The 17,911-nt window shown below is 33.2% G+C and overlaps 1 protein-coding gene across 1 annotated transcript; it reads right to left on the bottom strand.

The window, feature by feature from the left end:
* Positions 1-9,029: 9,029 nt before the first annotated feature.
* On the bottom strand, positions 9,030-9,998 carry LOC131612247 (heavy metal-associated isoprenylated plant protein 21-like). Its single transcript, XM_058884060.1, has 3 exons — positions 9,869-9,998; positions 9,692-9,767; positions 9,030-9,550 (listed from the first exon to the last, which is right to left on the bottom strand). Exons 1-3 carry the CDS (start codon positions 9,941-9,943, stop codon positions 9,258-9,260), a joined length of 444 nt encoding a protein of 147 aa, XP_058740043.1. The 5' UTR covers positions 9,944-9,998; the 3' UTR covers positions 9,030-9,257.
* Between the last annotated feature and the right edge of the window lie 7,913 nt (positions 9,999-17,911).

Raw genomic sequence — 17,911 nt, 5'->3', positions numbered from 1 at the left:
CTTAGCATGGTCCCCTATGTAAGGCCAGATATTTTCACAAGTCCGCTTAACGCACTCAGCTGGCTAAGCGGGCTAGCACTTTTAGGTACTTATATAAAAGGCACTTTTAGATATTTTACTTCACTCTTCTCATCTCCAAACATTCCAAAATATGACCTAAGGTGGAAAAAGGCTCTTTTCTTTATTTTCTACTCAAAATCAAAGCTTTTAAGCTTGAATCTTTGATCCATTCAAGTTTGATGCTACTAAAGCTTTGTTTCTTGCTTGTTGTTCAAGTTACCATGGTTATGGGTAGCTAATTTCCTCCTTGTGTCAAGATTAGAGGTAGTTGATCTTTATTTGTATGTATTCCTCTTGATATTTTGTATGTGAACAAGTTGTTGATCAATATAGATCTTTAACTTTGCTTTAATTGGTTTATTTTAGCTAGATTTATTATTGAAAGATAGTTTCTCAAGTATTGACCTAAGTTTGAATCTTTCAACAATCAAACTATAGAAATAATTTTGTGAGTTGATATTCACTCGTATTAAGCTTTCAAAGTTATCATATTGATAGTTAGCATGAGACATCATCTAAGGATTAATATGATAAAACTCACTATTGTTTTAGAGATGAAACATATTGAGAGGATACATACTTATATTGATTGGAAACAAGTTCACATGCTTTATTAAGAGAATACAGATAAACTATATTAATGAACCTTAATCTTGACATACTTGTATTAATCGTTTAAAACCTCAACTCTCTTTTTACCATCATTTAACAACTTTCATGTAATCGTTACATTTTGAAACTAAAACCTTTCATACCCTTTGCTTAAAATGATTCTAACTATAGAATAGCAGTAGTAACACCATCTTTGTGGATACGATAAAGAAAATACTTATCCTGTAAAAGTGTTTCAACAACATGCTTACAGCCCCATTAATCTCCTCAACCACCCTAAAAAGTCATTCTATGCATTGAAACCATGGATTTTTCATGAAGCTTCACACTTGAAACTCAACCAAACCATAACTCCGTAAACTTCAAAACTGACCACCCCTTGCTCTCAAGCTTTCCCTATAAATAAAGGATCATTCTCAACTCCAAACACATCTTGAATACCCCTCACAAGCATAAAGCCCCAAACACTCTCAAAATCTCTCAATCTCCATTTTTCACTTGCAAAGCATCTCAAAGAATTCTAAGCATATCATTATGTTCCTAGGAGTGCAAGGAAGTTAAAGGAATCATCATTTCACTTTTGTAAGTGCAAAGAAGAGGCATTGGACCTACTCCAATAGGTACATTTTTTTGCAACTTTGAACTCACTCATACATGTATTATTTTGAATGATTCTTTAAGCAATAAAAATGGAATGTTTGAGTAAGAATTAATACAAGTTAAATGCATATTCATAATCCTCATGAAATTCTGAGCTAAATGGTATATTTATTTATCATTTTTAGTGAAAAATGATAGAGTTGAAATTTGACATTGTTGAGTTTTCATGAAGAAAATAATTATGCACAACATGCATCGATGCATAGACATCTATTCGTCGACCTCTAGATAGCCATGCATCGACCTCCAGCTTCTATGCGTCGACCTGTAGCTGGAAGCCCAAAAACACATCATTTTTCATTTTTTTCCTACATAGCATGCATTGACCTCTAGGTGTTATGCATCGACCCGTGGCTTCCATTTTCATTAAGAAAAACATGTTTTTGACTTGTGTAATGAGTCCACATGCTTAATACTTGACCATACTTGATTAATCTTGATGCCATGAATACCTTGATTTATTTAAGCATGATTATTTGTTTCTTTGAAAGCTTGATTGTATCACCACAACAAGGTCATCAACAATTATTATATCCTAACAATTTTTAATTAAATAATAAAAAAAATATTAGCGTCTGAGTTTAGAGATGTCACCGCGGTGTTTAAAAGAACTGTGGTAACTTGGATGTTGTGGTATGCGCATTTTGTAGTAGTGGCAATAGAATTACGAAAATAGAATTCTATGAAATTTATTTACTCACATAATGATAAATATATTATCGTAATACAAACTCCACGAATCATATCATATACTTTCTTTAGTAATAGAATGTGTTGCCGTAATTATAAATTAAAATTAGGAATTGGAACACTGCTACGAATAGCAACCGGAATTTAAAATTATTTTTCCGAATCTATAACTCTTTTATAAATTGGAAGATAAAAAATTATCCCAATTTTAAAACCCTAAATAAAAAAATTCCCAAATTCAAAATTAAATTAGATATAGGTATAGGTGGCTCTGATACCACTTGTGAGATCTCTTTATAACCTTATAATTACTATCAATATAGAAATCAAGAATAAATTTTGATGAGTCAAACATGTCATCAATTCACCTTACCATACGCTCATATCAGAATTCAATCAAAGAATAAAAGCGGAAGCATAGTTGAGTTTGCCATTGGAAACCACCGAAGATTTGCGGGTATTTGATCTTTTGATTTATAGAGTTCCTTATAGCTCCTTAATTCTCCTATAATGGGGATGACGAGAGAATTCCTTATAAGTTGTTTTGCATTGTCTACAAATGAGGACCATAACCATTATATATAACTTTAGAGCTATTTCTTAGTTTTCAATATTTTAATTTGGTCTCGTTTGTTTCAGCTTTAAAAAAATGGATTTTTTCTTTGTATTTTTGAAAATAGATTTTCTAAAACCGTTTTTCAAAATATTAAAAAAAAAATTATATTCGTTTTTTCTAAAATGAAATATTAATTTTGACATCTTATAACATAAACATACATATTGAAGACCAAAACATAGTCAAAATCATAATTTTTTCAAAAAGTTGTATTTCAAAAATGATTTTTTATGAAAATTTATTTGAAATAGCTTCAAAATTAAGTGATTTTTTGAAATTTTGATATCCAATTTTTTTTTTCAAAAATAGATGAAATACCTAAAATCACATTTTAAGAATAACTATTCAAACAAAATTTTTATTTGAAGCTTTTATAAAAAAATTCTTTCAAAAAAATTTTTTCACAAAATTTAGTAACACTATAAAAATCATTTTTAAAAAAAGCCAAAACAAACGGGCCCATTGACTTATGGTATCTACAGAATAATCTCATATTTCATGATATTTATATTTTTAGCTACATACTTATAAGACCACTACAGTTTTGACTAACTACATACTTACACTTACAATTGTGACCCAAATATTAGTTGATCTATCTCTTCCACTTATTTTATATGAGTTTTTGATGTTAAGCGCACATTGTGCTTAATTAATGATTTTTAGCATATATTATTTAATTTTTTCAGAAAATAATTTTTCATTAGTTTATTTGATCAAATTAAAATTACAAAATAGAGACTAGCTTTTTTTTTGGAAAAGTATACATTCAACAATACATTTTAGCACAATAATTGTGAGGAGATTCAATATCAAAACGGTTTGATGCTCAATGCTTCTAATAGGTTTGGAAACCAAACCTATCTAAAAAAATATTCAGTTCAAAATATTTTAGAAAGGAGTCTTCTCAATATTTGTGTTTATCCCTTTCATAAATGAAGTATTTTATTACTTTTGAGAAATAAATAAAAAAATGTTACTAAAAGTTGACATAGTGTTTCTTTTTCTTCAACTAGTGATCAAATCAACTAGCCAATATACCGTAGTAGTACCTCTAGGAAAACAAAAACTAAAATAAATAAATATTCTATTGTTAAATATATTAATGAAAGCAAAACCAGGTTACCACAAGTATCTTAAAAGTTCAGCAAAACTCCTTTAGCATAAGCTTCTTAAACAAAAATGCCTCCATTTTAAACTAAAGGATGTATCTCTTTATCATAAAAATTCCCCAACTTTAGTTGTTACTTATCAACAAAGCACTTTATTATGATGCAATTATGCAATAGGCATAAGCTACATATAACAAATATTATGGTCAAAAGGGACAGTGATTAAGTTGGAATATATATTTATGTTCATGCTCAATGGCCTTAGTTGATTGTGCAAATGTTAAGCTACATAAATGCTGGAATATATCAAAGCAATACAGTATAGAGATTGCTTTAATTTGCTTATCTTTTATGTAATTGGTTGGTCTTCATCAACTAAATAGCCTCATCAGATATGACTCTCTTAAAGACATTGGATTCAAATTCAATGTCTTGTTTTTCCTCTTGTCTAGGAAATATATCAATACTCATTTCAACTAATGAAGCTAAAGAGAGCAAATTATAAATGATCCCCAAAGTTCTATTTATAACGCTTTAATATAAGGATTGTACATCCCGAAAATAAAGACGGACCGAGTTATAATCAAGTCAGGCATAACCTGTGTCCGATATTTGGTGTGACATAGACCGCCTTAGGTGAGATATCCATGGACAAGAATTTATGAACACTTATAAATATATTTAGACGTGTCTCAAGTGTGATAATTATCGAATAAATAACTATGGGTGTCTATTATACTAATTAATAGCACTTAAGCCCTTATCGTGGATCTGCCAGAGAGGATTGAGTATAAAAGAGGCACATAGTAAATTGGAAAAGGAAGACTCAACTCAAATATCGAAAATATCCCACTGTGACTCCTTATGGACTGCTTCAGAGGAGTTATTCATTAGTGTTCATACGTAAATATTTGGCGTCCACCGTGGAGTCTTGGTATAACTTTCCTGAGTCACACAAAACTCTCCAGGCTGTCAATCTCATCCTCACACCTTGTTTAGAGCGACCAGCAACAATATTCAAGGGTCGCATGCTGTCATGGAGGAACTACTCGCCTTCGTGGAAGACCCGTGTCATCAGAACGAACTGTTGTAGGGAAGTGTGCATGCCTTGCAACAAAATCAACCCCAACCCCCTCTAGAAGGCGAATATTGGAGGATCCGATCAACCCACAACCTTTAACGGCATAAATATGGGATGATCAAGTGTTAGATAATTTCAAACCACCCCGTTAATCACTTTTGACAGCAAGGGCGATCCTCGGGAGCATATCATTGCAGTCAACACTTAAATGGTCCTCATTGGTGCTACTGACTCCCTGAAATGAAAGTTGATGGCGGGAACATTGAAGGACTTTGTCTTGCGTTGGTACATGAGCCTCTCAAGATTCTCTGTAACCAGTTATCAAGACTTATCTAGGAAAGTTATACAACATTTTTCTTCCAACAAGCACAAAAAGGTATCGACCACAAGTATTTTCAATGTCCTCAAGGGGTAGACCAAGTCGATGTGATAATGTGGAACTATGTGCTTGCAGGTTAAATCAAGAAGTAATCAAAGCTAATCAAGTCATGCCTATCATGGTTTTGATGATGACAACTTATGGAGATGTAACCTAACAACTCATAGAGAAGCAACTTGACTTTAAAGTCAAGCAACTATTTCAAGCTGTCAAAGATGCACAAAATAGTTTATTCAATCAAGAAAGTTTGTTCAAAGACCTTCCTCTGAATCAAGTCGAAGAGTTAGGTTCAAATGACCCTTATATATACTCTGATGTTGGCGTCTAACGTTAAGATATATAAAGCATCATCCCTAAGAATATTCAAGAAAAATACTTATGTAATTGGTGTATTCGGCAAAGACTTGAAGCTTCAAAGTGTGAAACCGTATCTGAGAGATCAGTGTTTCATTAAAACACAAGGTTTTTTTTGTAAAGTAATGTGGCTAAATCACACACTCACTAAAACTAATTTTAAATTATCCAATGGATTAGAGCATATTCCCAATCGATTGGATAAGATAAAAATGAGTCAGTAATCTATTGTTACAACATCTTAATGAAGGGTAACGAATCTCTATCAAATATTTCTAAAATGAGCAAAAGTAATCGATTATTTAAAGCATCAAATCAATTGGAATAAGGACCCAATGGATTAGACAATTAATTTTACCCATGGATAGTTTCCGTTTTTGAACCATCCTTTAGCCTATGAATAGAGGACTCTGCATTCACTATTTCACATCGAGAAATGTGAGTTATTTCACCTTCCTCCTTCTCTCTCTAAATTTTTTTCTTTCTCTCACATAAATTTGACCATAATGCTTTGAGAAAGATTCTTGCCTTTAAGTGAGGAAGTTTGTTTTGGAAAGGTTAATATTGTAAATTAACCAAGATTTTTTATCTCTTGAGTGAATATCTCTTCCTTAGTAAGTGTTTGTTTGGGTTCAAAACTAAACTTGTTAAAAGCTTTTTTTGGGTAATTTAGTATTAAGTTGTTGTTTGGTTGGTGAGTTAAGCCACTTAAAGAATAACTCTTTTTTTGGGTTCTTGAAGTTAACTAGTGAAAAATATTCATACCGGTTCTTGAGCTTAGTCCGGTTAAAAACTCGGTTGGTTCGATATCAGAATCGTGTAAAATCTTAGTTCAATTTGTGGTCAGCCCATGTAAAACCCCACTTTGGTTCGGAAGATAGCGAGTTCAAAACTTTGCGGGTTACCCTTAATTGGTATTAAATCTGAAGCCCTAGTATAATTCTTGGTCGATTTAAGTACCCCAATTGAGAAAAAGTCCCCGTGCCTTTATTTTTTATTGGTGGACCGGTCTTTAACCTGAAGGGAAGCAAAGCGGGTACTCTGCTGGAGAGACCTAGTGATGTATTCTGGGAACAATTGTTATGTTTCAATTTCCAAGCCAGCAACAACTAAGTTGAGTACGAAGCTCTTATATTAGGAATAATATTAGTCCAGGAGGTAGGAGACACTCACCTCAAAGCCAGAAGTGACTCTCAACTAGTCACTAACCATGTGAATGGGGATTATCAAACAAAGCAGCCTTTATTGGCCAAATATTGGCAATAGATCCTCAGGATGGTGAAGGAGTTTAAGACTTTTGAGATAGTGCATGTCACGCGTGAAGAGAATATTTATGTTGTCATGTTAGGAAAGCTTGCCAGTACTAAGAAGTCAGGTCTCAATAGAACAATGACACATGAAACCTTTCACACCCTAAACACGAAATTCATAGAGGTTATGATGATTAAAAATGATGGAAGTTGGATGACTCCCATCATCAAATACTTAACTAAAAAGCGTTTGCTAGAAGAGAAGACGAGAGTTTGGAAGATACAAAGACTCGCGGTCAAGTATGATTTGATAGCATGCAAACTCTATACAATGCGAGAAGAAGATAAGATGCTTGTAAATTTTTTGAATTTCAAATATCACTCTTACCTTCAAGATTTTATAAACAAGGGCTTTAACTATGGGTGTGGTAAAGGGACAAAGGTGTGTAGCTACTACAACAAAAACCATTGAAGTCTATTTTAGAAAACATGATTTACCTCCCTATCTCAAAAAATGAAACATCAATCAAACTTCCACTTTCAATGACAACTTTGATGGAGTTCAACAAGAAGCCACAAAAGAAAACCGTCGTGTCACAATAGTGTCCTCTTTCAATGTTGAACAACTCTAAGGATTGACTGCTCTCTTCTAAGGATTCAACTTTCTCTTTAGATAACAACGACACAGGTTTTAGACACTTATGTCTTATTCTTTTTCACACTTTAATTAGCATAACCACCATCACTATCAAACTTCCAAGTGGTGTCACTCTTACTATTAACATATACTTTTGCCATATGTCTTATTTGACTGCACTTACAGGACTTTGCATCAGACATCCATCAACATCTCTTTTGCGGTTGATAAATTTTCTTGTAACGATGAGATAGTGGAAAAGACCGAGGGATTTTATTTTGGTTGTCCTTTTCAAAATCTCATAATAGTTCATTTATCTTGCTCTTACATCATTGTTCTTCTATTTGGTTAAACATATGTCTTTCAGGATCGTCTTTGATGTTGTGCAAGACATACTATAGTACATAATCCGAAATTTAGAATGTTTAAATTGTAGCTAAAAATAATTTCATTAACTATTTGCCACATTTCATCCATGATAAAATAGGTCTTTAATTAATTTGTCGCACTTAAACTTCTAACACTTTCTCTTAACCCCCAAGGGTTGGCCTAGCGGTGGAGGCTTAGGTCTTGAGGGTGTGCTCCTCTCAAGGTCCTGAGTTCGAATCCTGCTAGGTGCTATCAATCCTTGTGTGGGCCAGTCCATACAGAATAAAGTTCTGGCTTTAAACGGGGCTCCCGCTACTGGACGGTGGGATTGGTCCCTCTTGGATTAGTCGGTCGCAAGGCCGGATACCAAGATTTCCAAAAAAAAAAATAAAATTGTCGCACTTAAATTGTGGCTAAACTACCATAATCTCAACCAAAAAAAAAAGTAAGAACGAGCTCTTTCATAGTTTTTATGGTCTCATAAATGTTTATTTTTGTTGTGCCTACCATGCATATATCATTAATCTTGCGCGTTTCTGACATTATTTGGAGCATCAAAGAACTCATTTGGAGATGGTCCTTCATCGGAAAAATTACTCGAACCAACTACAATTTCTATGAGTTTTTCAATAATCCTTTATTGTATTTTTCATAGGGCGTATTGGGCGTGTAATCTTCTTCGGGGTTTTTGTTTTATAATCCGTCTTTTGTAATCGTGTGGTTTGGAACTTTTGGTTCTATTAATGAAATCTTGATTAATATATATATATATATATATATATATATATATATATATATATATATATATATATATATATATATCATTAATCTTGCTCTTACACCATTCTTATTCTTTTATGACACAATGAATGTAGAGTACATCTCCTTTACCAAAACAAAATTGAATATTGTACCAAAACAAAAACAAAATTGAATAAAACCAAATAAAGAAACGACGTGTTGTACATATATTGGCATAATGTAGGAGTTAGGAGTAAAAGTGGTCCTTTTAAATTACGTTATTCGATTTGCCTTTTGTATGCAACTAGAATCGAATTCCTCCCCAAACCCTTTTAAAATTTATTTCTTTTATAAAGTTTGATTCTGATCCAGCGTTTTTCATTTTCCACGAAGGTTCAATAATTCACCCTATCACTGCTCCATACCATTGTAATTGTATTGTCCAAAAAAAACTTCTATAGTTCAAAATAACAGAAGTACATTCAATATTTATTCACTCATCTCAATCACACCAACTTCAAAAGCAACAAATTAAATCTCAAGAAAAAAAATTACTTAATAAATAATTCATCTACAATAAAATACAAAAAAAAAAAAAATTCTTAAATGACGGTGCAAATATTAAGTCTGTCTGTCGGTTTATCTGTCTGTTATTTTTAGCCGGTGATTTCTTGTGTTACATATATATTTTTTTGGTTACATGATGGAGCATGAATTAACATTGTCTTCACTAAAATAGGACATGAGTTTCTCTTCTGTATCAATAGATGCTGGAAATGTTTGTGCATTTTTTACATATCCTGCTGGTGCTCTTTTATCATAGATTCCTGTTAGATGAGGAAAGGTTACTACATGTTGTGGAACATAAGGCCAAAATTCAGCTCTCTTTTTTCCAGTATTTTTTATCCTTTTCAACACTTTGTTTGGATCAACAAAACCATTCACTGTTACTTTGCTTTGCTTTCTGTTTATCTCCACTGATTTCACTCCTGCATCATCACATGCATTTCTTGATTAACCTTATTGTAAATATTTTGAAAAAAGAAAATTAAAAAAAAAATAAATCAAACCCTAAACCGTAAACCCTAAATATAAATTTTTGAGAAATATATAGCTATGGAACTTGAAACCTTTCATTGTAGCCACTGCATTTCTAACTCTTCTTTCGCATCCATCGCAATCCATTTTCACTTTGATCTCAACGGTCTATAGAAAGAGAAAAAAAAAAATGTCACGGCGAATTCGTCGAAATCTAAACAAAACATATCAAGAAAAATGGTTATTTGGATGAGGAAATGAGAGTATACCTGCATTGGTTTGCGTTTGGTTTTTGTGTTTGGAGAAGTGCAAAAGTTTGAGATCAAGTAGTAAAGTGCACCCATATTGTTCTTCTACACACACTTTCTGAAAAGCTATAGGTAGCAAAGAGAGATAGAAGAGTGACATAGAATAAAAGATAGAGGATGGTGTTTATATAGGAAACTCAAAAGATTCAAAAGCAGTGTATAGAAAATTAAGTTAATAAAATAATGAGGAAGAGAAATAATTGAAGTTGACATATTATATGCCCTATAAGGTTAATTAGTGGTGAAGGAAAATGAAAGATGGGTAACACTACTTTATGATTGGATCTTGTGATGCTGTGATTTTATTGGAAAAAATATATGTTTCAAATTTGATGAATTATATATGAAAAAATTGGTTATAAAAAGTGAATTTTTTTAAGTGAATTGGACTCCAAGACTCATAGAATTAGAGCCGATTTCAAAATTCAAAAAATATTTATAGAAATAATTACTGCTCATCCACAAAAAATATTTTCACATTGAATCCATGATATATATATATATATATATATATATATATATATATATATATATATATATATATATATATATATATATATATATATATATTGTCTTTTGAGTCAACTCCTACTCTACATAACATGGGTCTATTTGGTAAAAATAGCGGTTGACTGATAAGCTAACCGATAGCTTATATCTTATAGCTGATGGCTGGTGACTGATAGTTTATAGCTTATGGCTAATGGTTGAGACGGATAACTAATAATAAGCTAATTGAAGTGTTTGGTAAAATTAGCGGTTCAAATAACTTATAAATGTAAAATGACATAAACGATATTTAATACATAATTATTTAATTTGAAATTAAAATAAATTATAAAAGATAAAAATAAGTTTATGCTAAAATAATAAAGATAAAAAAGAAAGAAAAAAATAATAAGTTATAAGTTATAAACTATAAACTAAAACGCTATTTGAAATAGCGTCTGAAAAATAAATTATAAGCTAGTAATGAAAAAGCCGTTATCAAACAAATCTAAATTATCATATAAACTTATAAAGTATATAAATTATAAGACATAAACTCCTTACCAAAGAAAGCCTACCAAACAGAGCAAGATGCTAAAAAGTGATTTTGTTTGGTGTCACATGATGAATGAATTATGTGGGTAGCAAAGTATGCTTTTAACTACTTTCCAACAATTTTCACTGTTAAAATAGATTCTAAATTGATTGTTTGAAAATATTAATTTGAATGAACGGTCAAGTATATATTTGATTCAAGATCTAAATTTGCAAAATTATATGGTTTATGATTTTTGATGCATTTAGAGAGAATAATTGACCCACCAAAAATGTAAAATTGCTATATCTTTGGAACCTTTATAAAGATGGAAAAAGGAAAGAAAAATATGCAATACGGAACCACCGCCCTAAAGGGATCAAAATTCGTTATTTTTGTGCCTTTTCTTTTCTGTCATTTTGGCAAGTAGATTTTCATTTCTTTCGAATTTTGTAATATTTTGGTTCTTTTTATTTATTTATTTATTTATTTATGTATAAACAGCTAGTCTATCGAGTAGTTTTTCTATTTTCTTTGGTTAGAAATTAATTGATTAGTGTAGCACAACCATTTATAAGGGATATTCTAAATGTGATTAAAGTAAAAGTCAAACAATTATAAAGATTTAACGATTAAGATTAATTGATAATGTAAAATATTTTTACTATGTCATTATCTATCAAGTAAATTCTTTTTGTTAAACTCAATTTTAGATAGGTTTCAATTTTATCGAATTTAGGTAAAAATATATATCAAACAAGCGTAGTTCAGTGTAACGGCAAATGAGACATGGTTTATCTATTTATAAGATGACAATTTTAGTATCATCCATTAGGAACCCTACAGGATTATTAGTAGGCTTCAGTGTCTTCAAATGGACCATATTTACAACATCAACCAATTTTGTAAAATTAAAATTTACAATTGATTGTAACCCACAAGTAACACATCCCTGAAGATACATAGAGCTAATGGTCACCCTAGGAGAAGGAAGGGATACCAGGACTATTGACTCCCAATTCCTAGCAGTTCCGTGAAGAAGAGTCTACAACTGCATATTAAGTCATCCATTTGCAACAACTTTGGGTGTAGTGGCTTCCCGAATTCACCTTAACTGAAGTATCACAACTTTCACGATGAGACTGTGACGATAAGCTTTGACCTTCTAGAGCAATTGGGATCTACAAGGTGTTGCAATAAGAATTTAATGAATGCGAGGGAAAATCTATAGAGGTCAATATATCCTCCTTGATCAGACAGCTGAAAGACATGGTCATCTAGCCTCCTGTAAGAAAAGTATATTGCTCCAACCAGACAAGGAGCGACTAGCCTGGACGGAGACAATTTCCATGTCTCTCATGGCTAACAAGTTGCGGCATAGCCATTTGGTTATTTTAAAGTTTTCTTTGTAAAAGCATTTACGCAAAAATACAATGTGTTATGATTTTTTGATTAAAGAAAGAATAAATTTACACTATAAAAATATGTTTTTTGTGATTATGAAAGGGAATTATGAGTCCGGGTACGGCTAGAGAGATCAAAGCCTCATCATAAAGACTCAGATGTGTTGTCGCAAAATCCACTGCAATATGACTAAAACAATAAAAACACCTCAATGCCAACGCAAACACAAAGAAATAAAGCCTCAAAATGGAAGATAAACGGCTCACCGTCTTTTGGTTACATCAACTTCAAACTATGATTTCACCAAGGGCCATAGAAAGGGGTATCGACCCTTAATCGAGTACGGTCCCTAAAGAAGTCTAATACACTTCAAGCACAAACTTTAAGGAAAAGTTGAGTCTCAGAAGAATGAACTCATGGCCAAAAGCACACCATAAATCAGATAGAATGTGAATAAGTAATGAACTAATATATATATATATATATATATATATACACACACACACACGCGTTGTAGGACAAAACATCAAAGTTGCCCATATGTCGGGTATAAGCACGTCGATACAAAAACACACTCTAGTCCTCTAAAGAAACTACCCTTATATCCTGAATAGCCTGATTGAGACAAACTCGATCTCAAGACACTGACACGGTAAGATAAAATATTCCACCAGCTTCTGAGCACTTTCAAAGGTATCCTTGGAGACAGAAAAACCTTATTGCAATAACTTGGCCAACTCCTTAGAGAGAGAGAGAGAGAGAGAGAGCAAGGTTCTCTTGGCACATTGCAAAAAGGTCGTCCTCGACCTTATGAGTTTCCTGATAATCTTTTAGATACTTCTCCAGCTTCTCTATCTTTTTTCGAGAAGGATCTAAGGACTAGTTCACTTTTGTTAGAGCGAACTCTACCTTAGACAAAGACGCTTGAGTAGAAGCCAAAGCTTTGTTCTTTTCCATTAACTCTCCAACAAGTAGTTTCACCTTTTTTCAACCATAGTGTTAGGGTATTCAAAAGGCTCCATTGCAGCCTCCATGGACATGCAGGAATGAAATAGAATCATCTCAGATCTCTCTTAGGTACTGGTTTTGACAGAGATGGTCGTACAATAAAGCATTTTCCCATCCAACAACACCAAATGCTAGATCAGGAGATGCCTGACGTGAATGGTAAGCTAGCTCGACCAGTTCCTTTCTCTGAGTCTCCTTAGAGAGACCTAATAAATAAGCGACATCCTTGTCAGAAACTGAAAACCAAAATTCCTTATCTACCCTTATACCAGAATGAGCCAGCAATACATTATTAGATTCCATCGAAACAGAATCCAACCCTATTATAGATATAAGTCAGGGAGGCTAAGAAAGAGGCCCCTTATCCTAGACCTTTTCTAACTCCGAGATGGAAGCCAAATTTTCCCTCCCTTTCCTATCGTAAAGATGGTAAGGCTTCGTCTGCCCTAATTCGATTAGGGGAAAGACGAATCTCATTTAGAGCAAGATTAGGGGTAGTCTAAATGACTTGCCCAATAATTAGACCACAAGGAGTCACAACAGTCATATTCGAGGTAGAAGTTTCCCCAGCAAAATGCATACTTAGAATTTCGACCAAAGAGTGAGCAACCCAAAACTCATCTCTTAATGCCACATACCATTTTTTCTCTTTATCGCATCTACACGACCAAGAAAAAAGGGCATCATAAGAGATTCGAGAAAATGAAACAGGAAAATGAGGCCATGATGTGTAGCGGGGAAAATCTAAGATCGAAGCCATAGAATTGACTCGACTCAATACTTCAGTGAAAGTCGCCACCGCGCTTTATTGTTTCCAAAGGAAATGGGAAAAGAACGAAAAAACCCAAAGTTTGTTTTTAAAACAAAAAGAAGAGATCTTAGGTACGGGTGTTGATTATACAAGGGGAAGGTTTTAAGCACCCCTCATATCTGTGGTACTCCACAGGAACCTTTTTGAAAATCTGTGTTGTGTGTGTGCTAAAAAAACAGGTTTGTTTTATTTTTAAAATAAGCTCGGCAAAGCATTAAGCTTTGTGCCTACATACCTCCTCGGTGCAATGGAGAAGTCAGAGCTAATGTAGTTCCGCTTAAAGGGAAAACGGTTTTAAAAAGCGAATAAACACTTTATCGTCGTTGGAGAGAAATACTCAGCCATTGATCTTGAGCATGAGAACAAATGAGTTCTTTGCATCGCAAATGAAAGAAGGGCTCCAACTCGGATAGAAGTCGACGAGTATGCCACTAGCTCTCTCACGCGGAAAAGATCTCATTATATCAATCAATTTCAAAATCGTGGGGTATAACCACTCGTTTTGACAATTAGTCGTGTCTAAACTTTTGAAGAAAAGCCACTAAGGGCAAAAGATATTTTAAAAGAAAAGGTTTTGAAAAGGTTGCAAACATAAGAAGGTTTTGTAAAAAGGGAGAAGATTTTGAAAATTAAAGAAGTGGGAGGAGATGAAGAGACTATCCTATTGCGTAAAATAAAAGCTAAGGAGAAGAACGGTCTAACCGAAATAAGAAGCCAACACTTGACATTATGAGTCAAGGTAGATTTCCCATCCTTTAGAATATCGACACTAAACCAACACATTATCACTTGGGGATCCAGATGAACTTATTATCTTTAGCACCACTTTGCATTAAGCACATTAAAATTCTGACGGAAATCGGGCAGAGTAACGGCTGTTTTCGGGTAAAATCCTTATCTCAATGCCTTGGAATTAACCATCAAGGGCTTTCAAGGAAGTACATGCACATACAAACAGGCAACAATCCAATGCCAGACAGACAGAATAACAGCAGAGTAACAATATCATAAGAGTCCAGAGGTACTAAGTCCATAAGTCCGAATCTCCAAAATGCTAGGGATAGTAACCAATAGTCCAAAAGAGAGCCTTAAGTGTTTTTTAGATTTTGGTTGATTATTAGTGTTTTAGCATAAAAGTAAAGTATGGTCCAAGTGGACAAAGAGAAAATGGCGGAAACATAAACATAGTGTCCAAGTGGACAAAGAGAAAATAGCGGAAATATAGACGTCCAAATGGACAAAGGAAAAATGGCGGAATGTAAATATGATGAAATGATAAAATAAAGTGATAATGCGAGAAATATAAAGAGCGGTATAATAAAGTGCGGAAATTAAAGTTAGTTGTTAGATGTTAAAGATAACCATCTTGAAACTTGTCAAGTATGTTATCAAAGTTAGTAAGAAAGATCGATGGTGAGTGAAGGATGTTCTCGGATTTAAATTCAATGGAACTTTATCAGAAGCTTGATAAAATCATAGCGACTACACGATAAATTTCCATAAGTCTTAAATCAACCGCATACAATTCTCTTCCATATTTGATCTTTTTTATTCGGGACACGAAATATTGCGCTATGTTAAGCAGATCGCCAAGTGATTTATGTAGAAATCACCCTACAACGAGGCCGGTCAAAACTTTATGTGCTAATGCATGCGAGAAAAATGATATGTAGATCATTCTCCGAAAGCAATACCGCACGAAAAGAAAATAGGTAAAGATCTAGTCTTTACTAAGAATCCATAAGAATTCTCAAAGTAATAAAACTTTCATCGATCAAAAGAAAAAAAGGAGAAGAAGAAGATAAAATGCATAAAGTAAAATCAACTCACACTATCATTAATATCATTCATCTAATATTATGGATTTGGTCCTTTCAAACCTATCAACATCCTAGATCCAATGATATTAATGAAGTGGAGGAAGTAGGAAGCCAAAACAAGCATAAAAAAGGCAAAAAACCATATTCTGCCAGCAGGAAATCGATTTACCTCTGTAGGAAATCGATTTCCTGAGTGCAGAGTTCAAATTTTGAAAAAAAAAAATAAGGTGGAAATCGATTTCCTACAGAGGGAAATCGATTTCCCGCACGCAGCATTCAAAAAATCAGCATTAGGAGGCATAAAACTTGATTTAAGCAAACATACAAACACCTTATGTTCACATATCCATTGGAGCACGAATTTTCCATCAATTCACCATCAAATAGGACCAATATAGCATCAAAGATGCATCACACACAAGCTCAAAAGAATCACATTATGATAGATGAAAAAGGATGAAGAAAATTACCAAATCTTGAACAAAACTTATATCTACTTCAAGAATCACCAACATAAATCTTGATCTCTCAACAATTGAAGAAAAAAGAGTGAAATGGATGGTGGCTTAGCTCAAAGTTTGTGAGGTTCAAGATGTGACTCACAAACTTTATGAAAGAAAAAGAGCTTTGGTGAATTTGGTAAGGATGAGGAGAGAAATTGCAAGGGGTTTTTTGGCTCTCAAAGCTTGAGAAATGAATTTGCAAGAACTTTTTTGGCTATCAAAAGCTTGAGAAATGAGGGAGTAGAGACCTCTATTTATAGGATGGGAGCAAGAGTAGTGGCAATTTGGTCTTTTTGCATTTGGTGATTAGCTTATGTTTAAATGGTATTTAAATGGTAAAAATGGGGTTTAAGTGGGTTTAATGAAGGGAATTAATTTTGATGAGGTGGAAAATTGGTAAAATGACAAAAATGATCAAATAAAATGTGATTGGTGCCAAAATGGTGTCATGCTTCCCTCTTTTTTTCAAATTTCGTCCAGGGAAATCGATTTCCTATATGGGTAAATTGATTTCCATAGTGAAATTTTCAAAAATTCCTTTTCTTGCACTGTTTTGATTTCGCCCGATCTTTTTCCTGCAAAACACAAACAAAGGAAACAAAAATGCATATTTTTGGATTTTGGTTAGTATAAAACAAATTAAAGAAAATTAGGTGCTTGATAGTTCCCCTCAAAGACGAAGCGAACATAACACCGAAAAATGAAATCTCAAGATTGTGATCTTGATTAATGATTGAGATGCAAATGATGTATGATCTTAGGGTCAAAAATTGGGGTATTGCAGATGCCCTATTTAAGTTTCTTCTATCCGGAGATGTGAGGGTTAAAATTCTCAGCTCGACGTAATTGAAGAGACTTAAATATAAAACACACAATTTTTGAACCTAAGGTATAATGCGATGCTAATGGATGCATCAAGTATGATTATAGAATAGAGAGGAGTATAACACCACTGGGGAGATAAGAAAGGATTCCACTGGGGGAAAAGGTATACGTCATCTAGGAATAGAATCGGACTTCATAAAAGAAAGAAACAGTCGACAGAAACCTTCAAGATAAAACATGATTGAACTTCGAGAAGAGAATATCTGAGGCCTACATGAATGTGGCTACATCAAATGAATATCAAGGTAAAACATGATTGGACAACATCAAATGACAACCAAGGTAAAACGTGATTGGGCAACATCGAATGACAATCAAGGTAAAACATGATTGGATATCGTCAAAGGATAATCAAGGTAAAACATGATTGGATAATCATCAACGGACAATCAAGGTAAAACATGATTAGATAATCATCACAGGTCCATCAAGGTAAAACATGATTGGATGTCATTAAGGGATAATCAAGGTAAAACATGATTGGATAACATCAAATGACAATCAAGATAAAACATGATGGAAGGTAACCAAGATAAAACATGGTCAAAA

The sequence above is a fragment of the Vicia villosa genome, linkage group LG6 (assembly GCF_029867415.1).
Source record: "Vicia villosa cultivar HV-30 ecotype Madison, WI linkage group LG6, Vvil1.0, whole genome shotgun sequence".
NCBI lineage: Eukaryota > Viridiplantae > Streptophyta > Magnoliopsida > Fabales > Fabaceae > Vicia > Vicia villosa.
The sequence above is the reverse complement of the archived record's forward strand: the minus strand, read 5'-3'. Positions and strand labels throughout refer to the sequence as shown.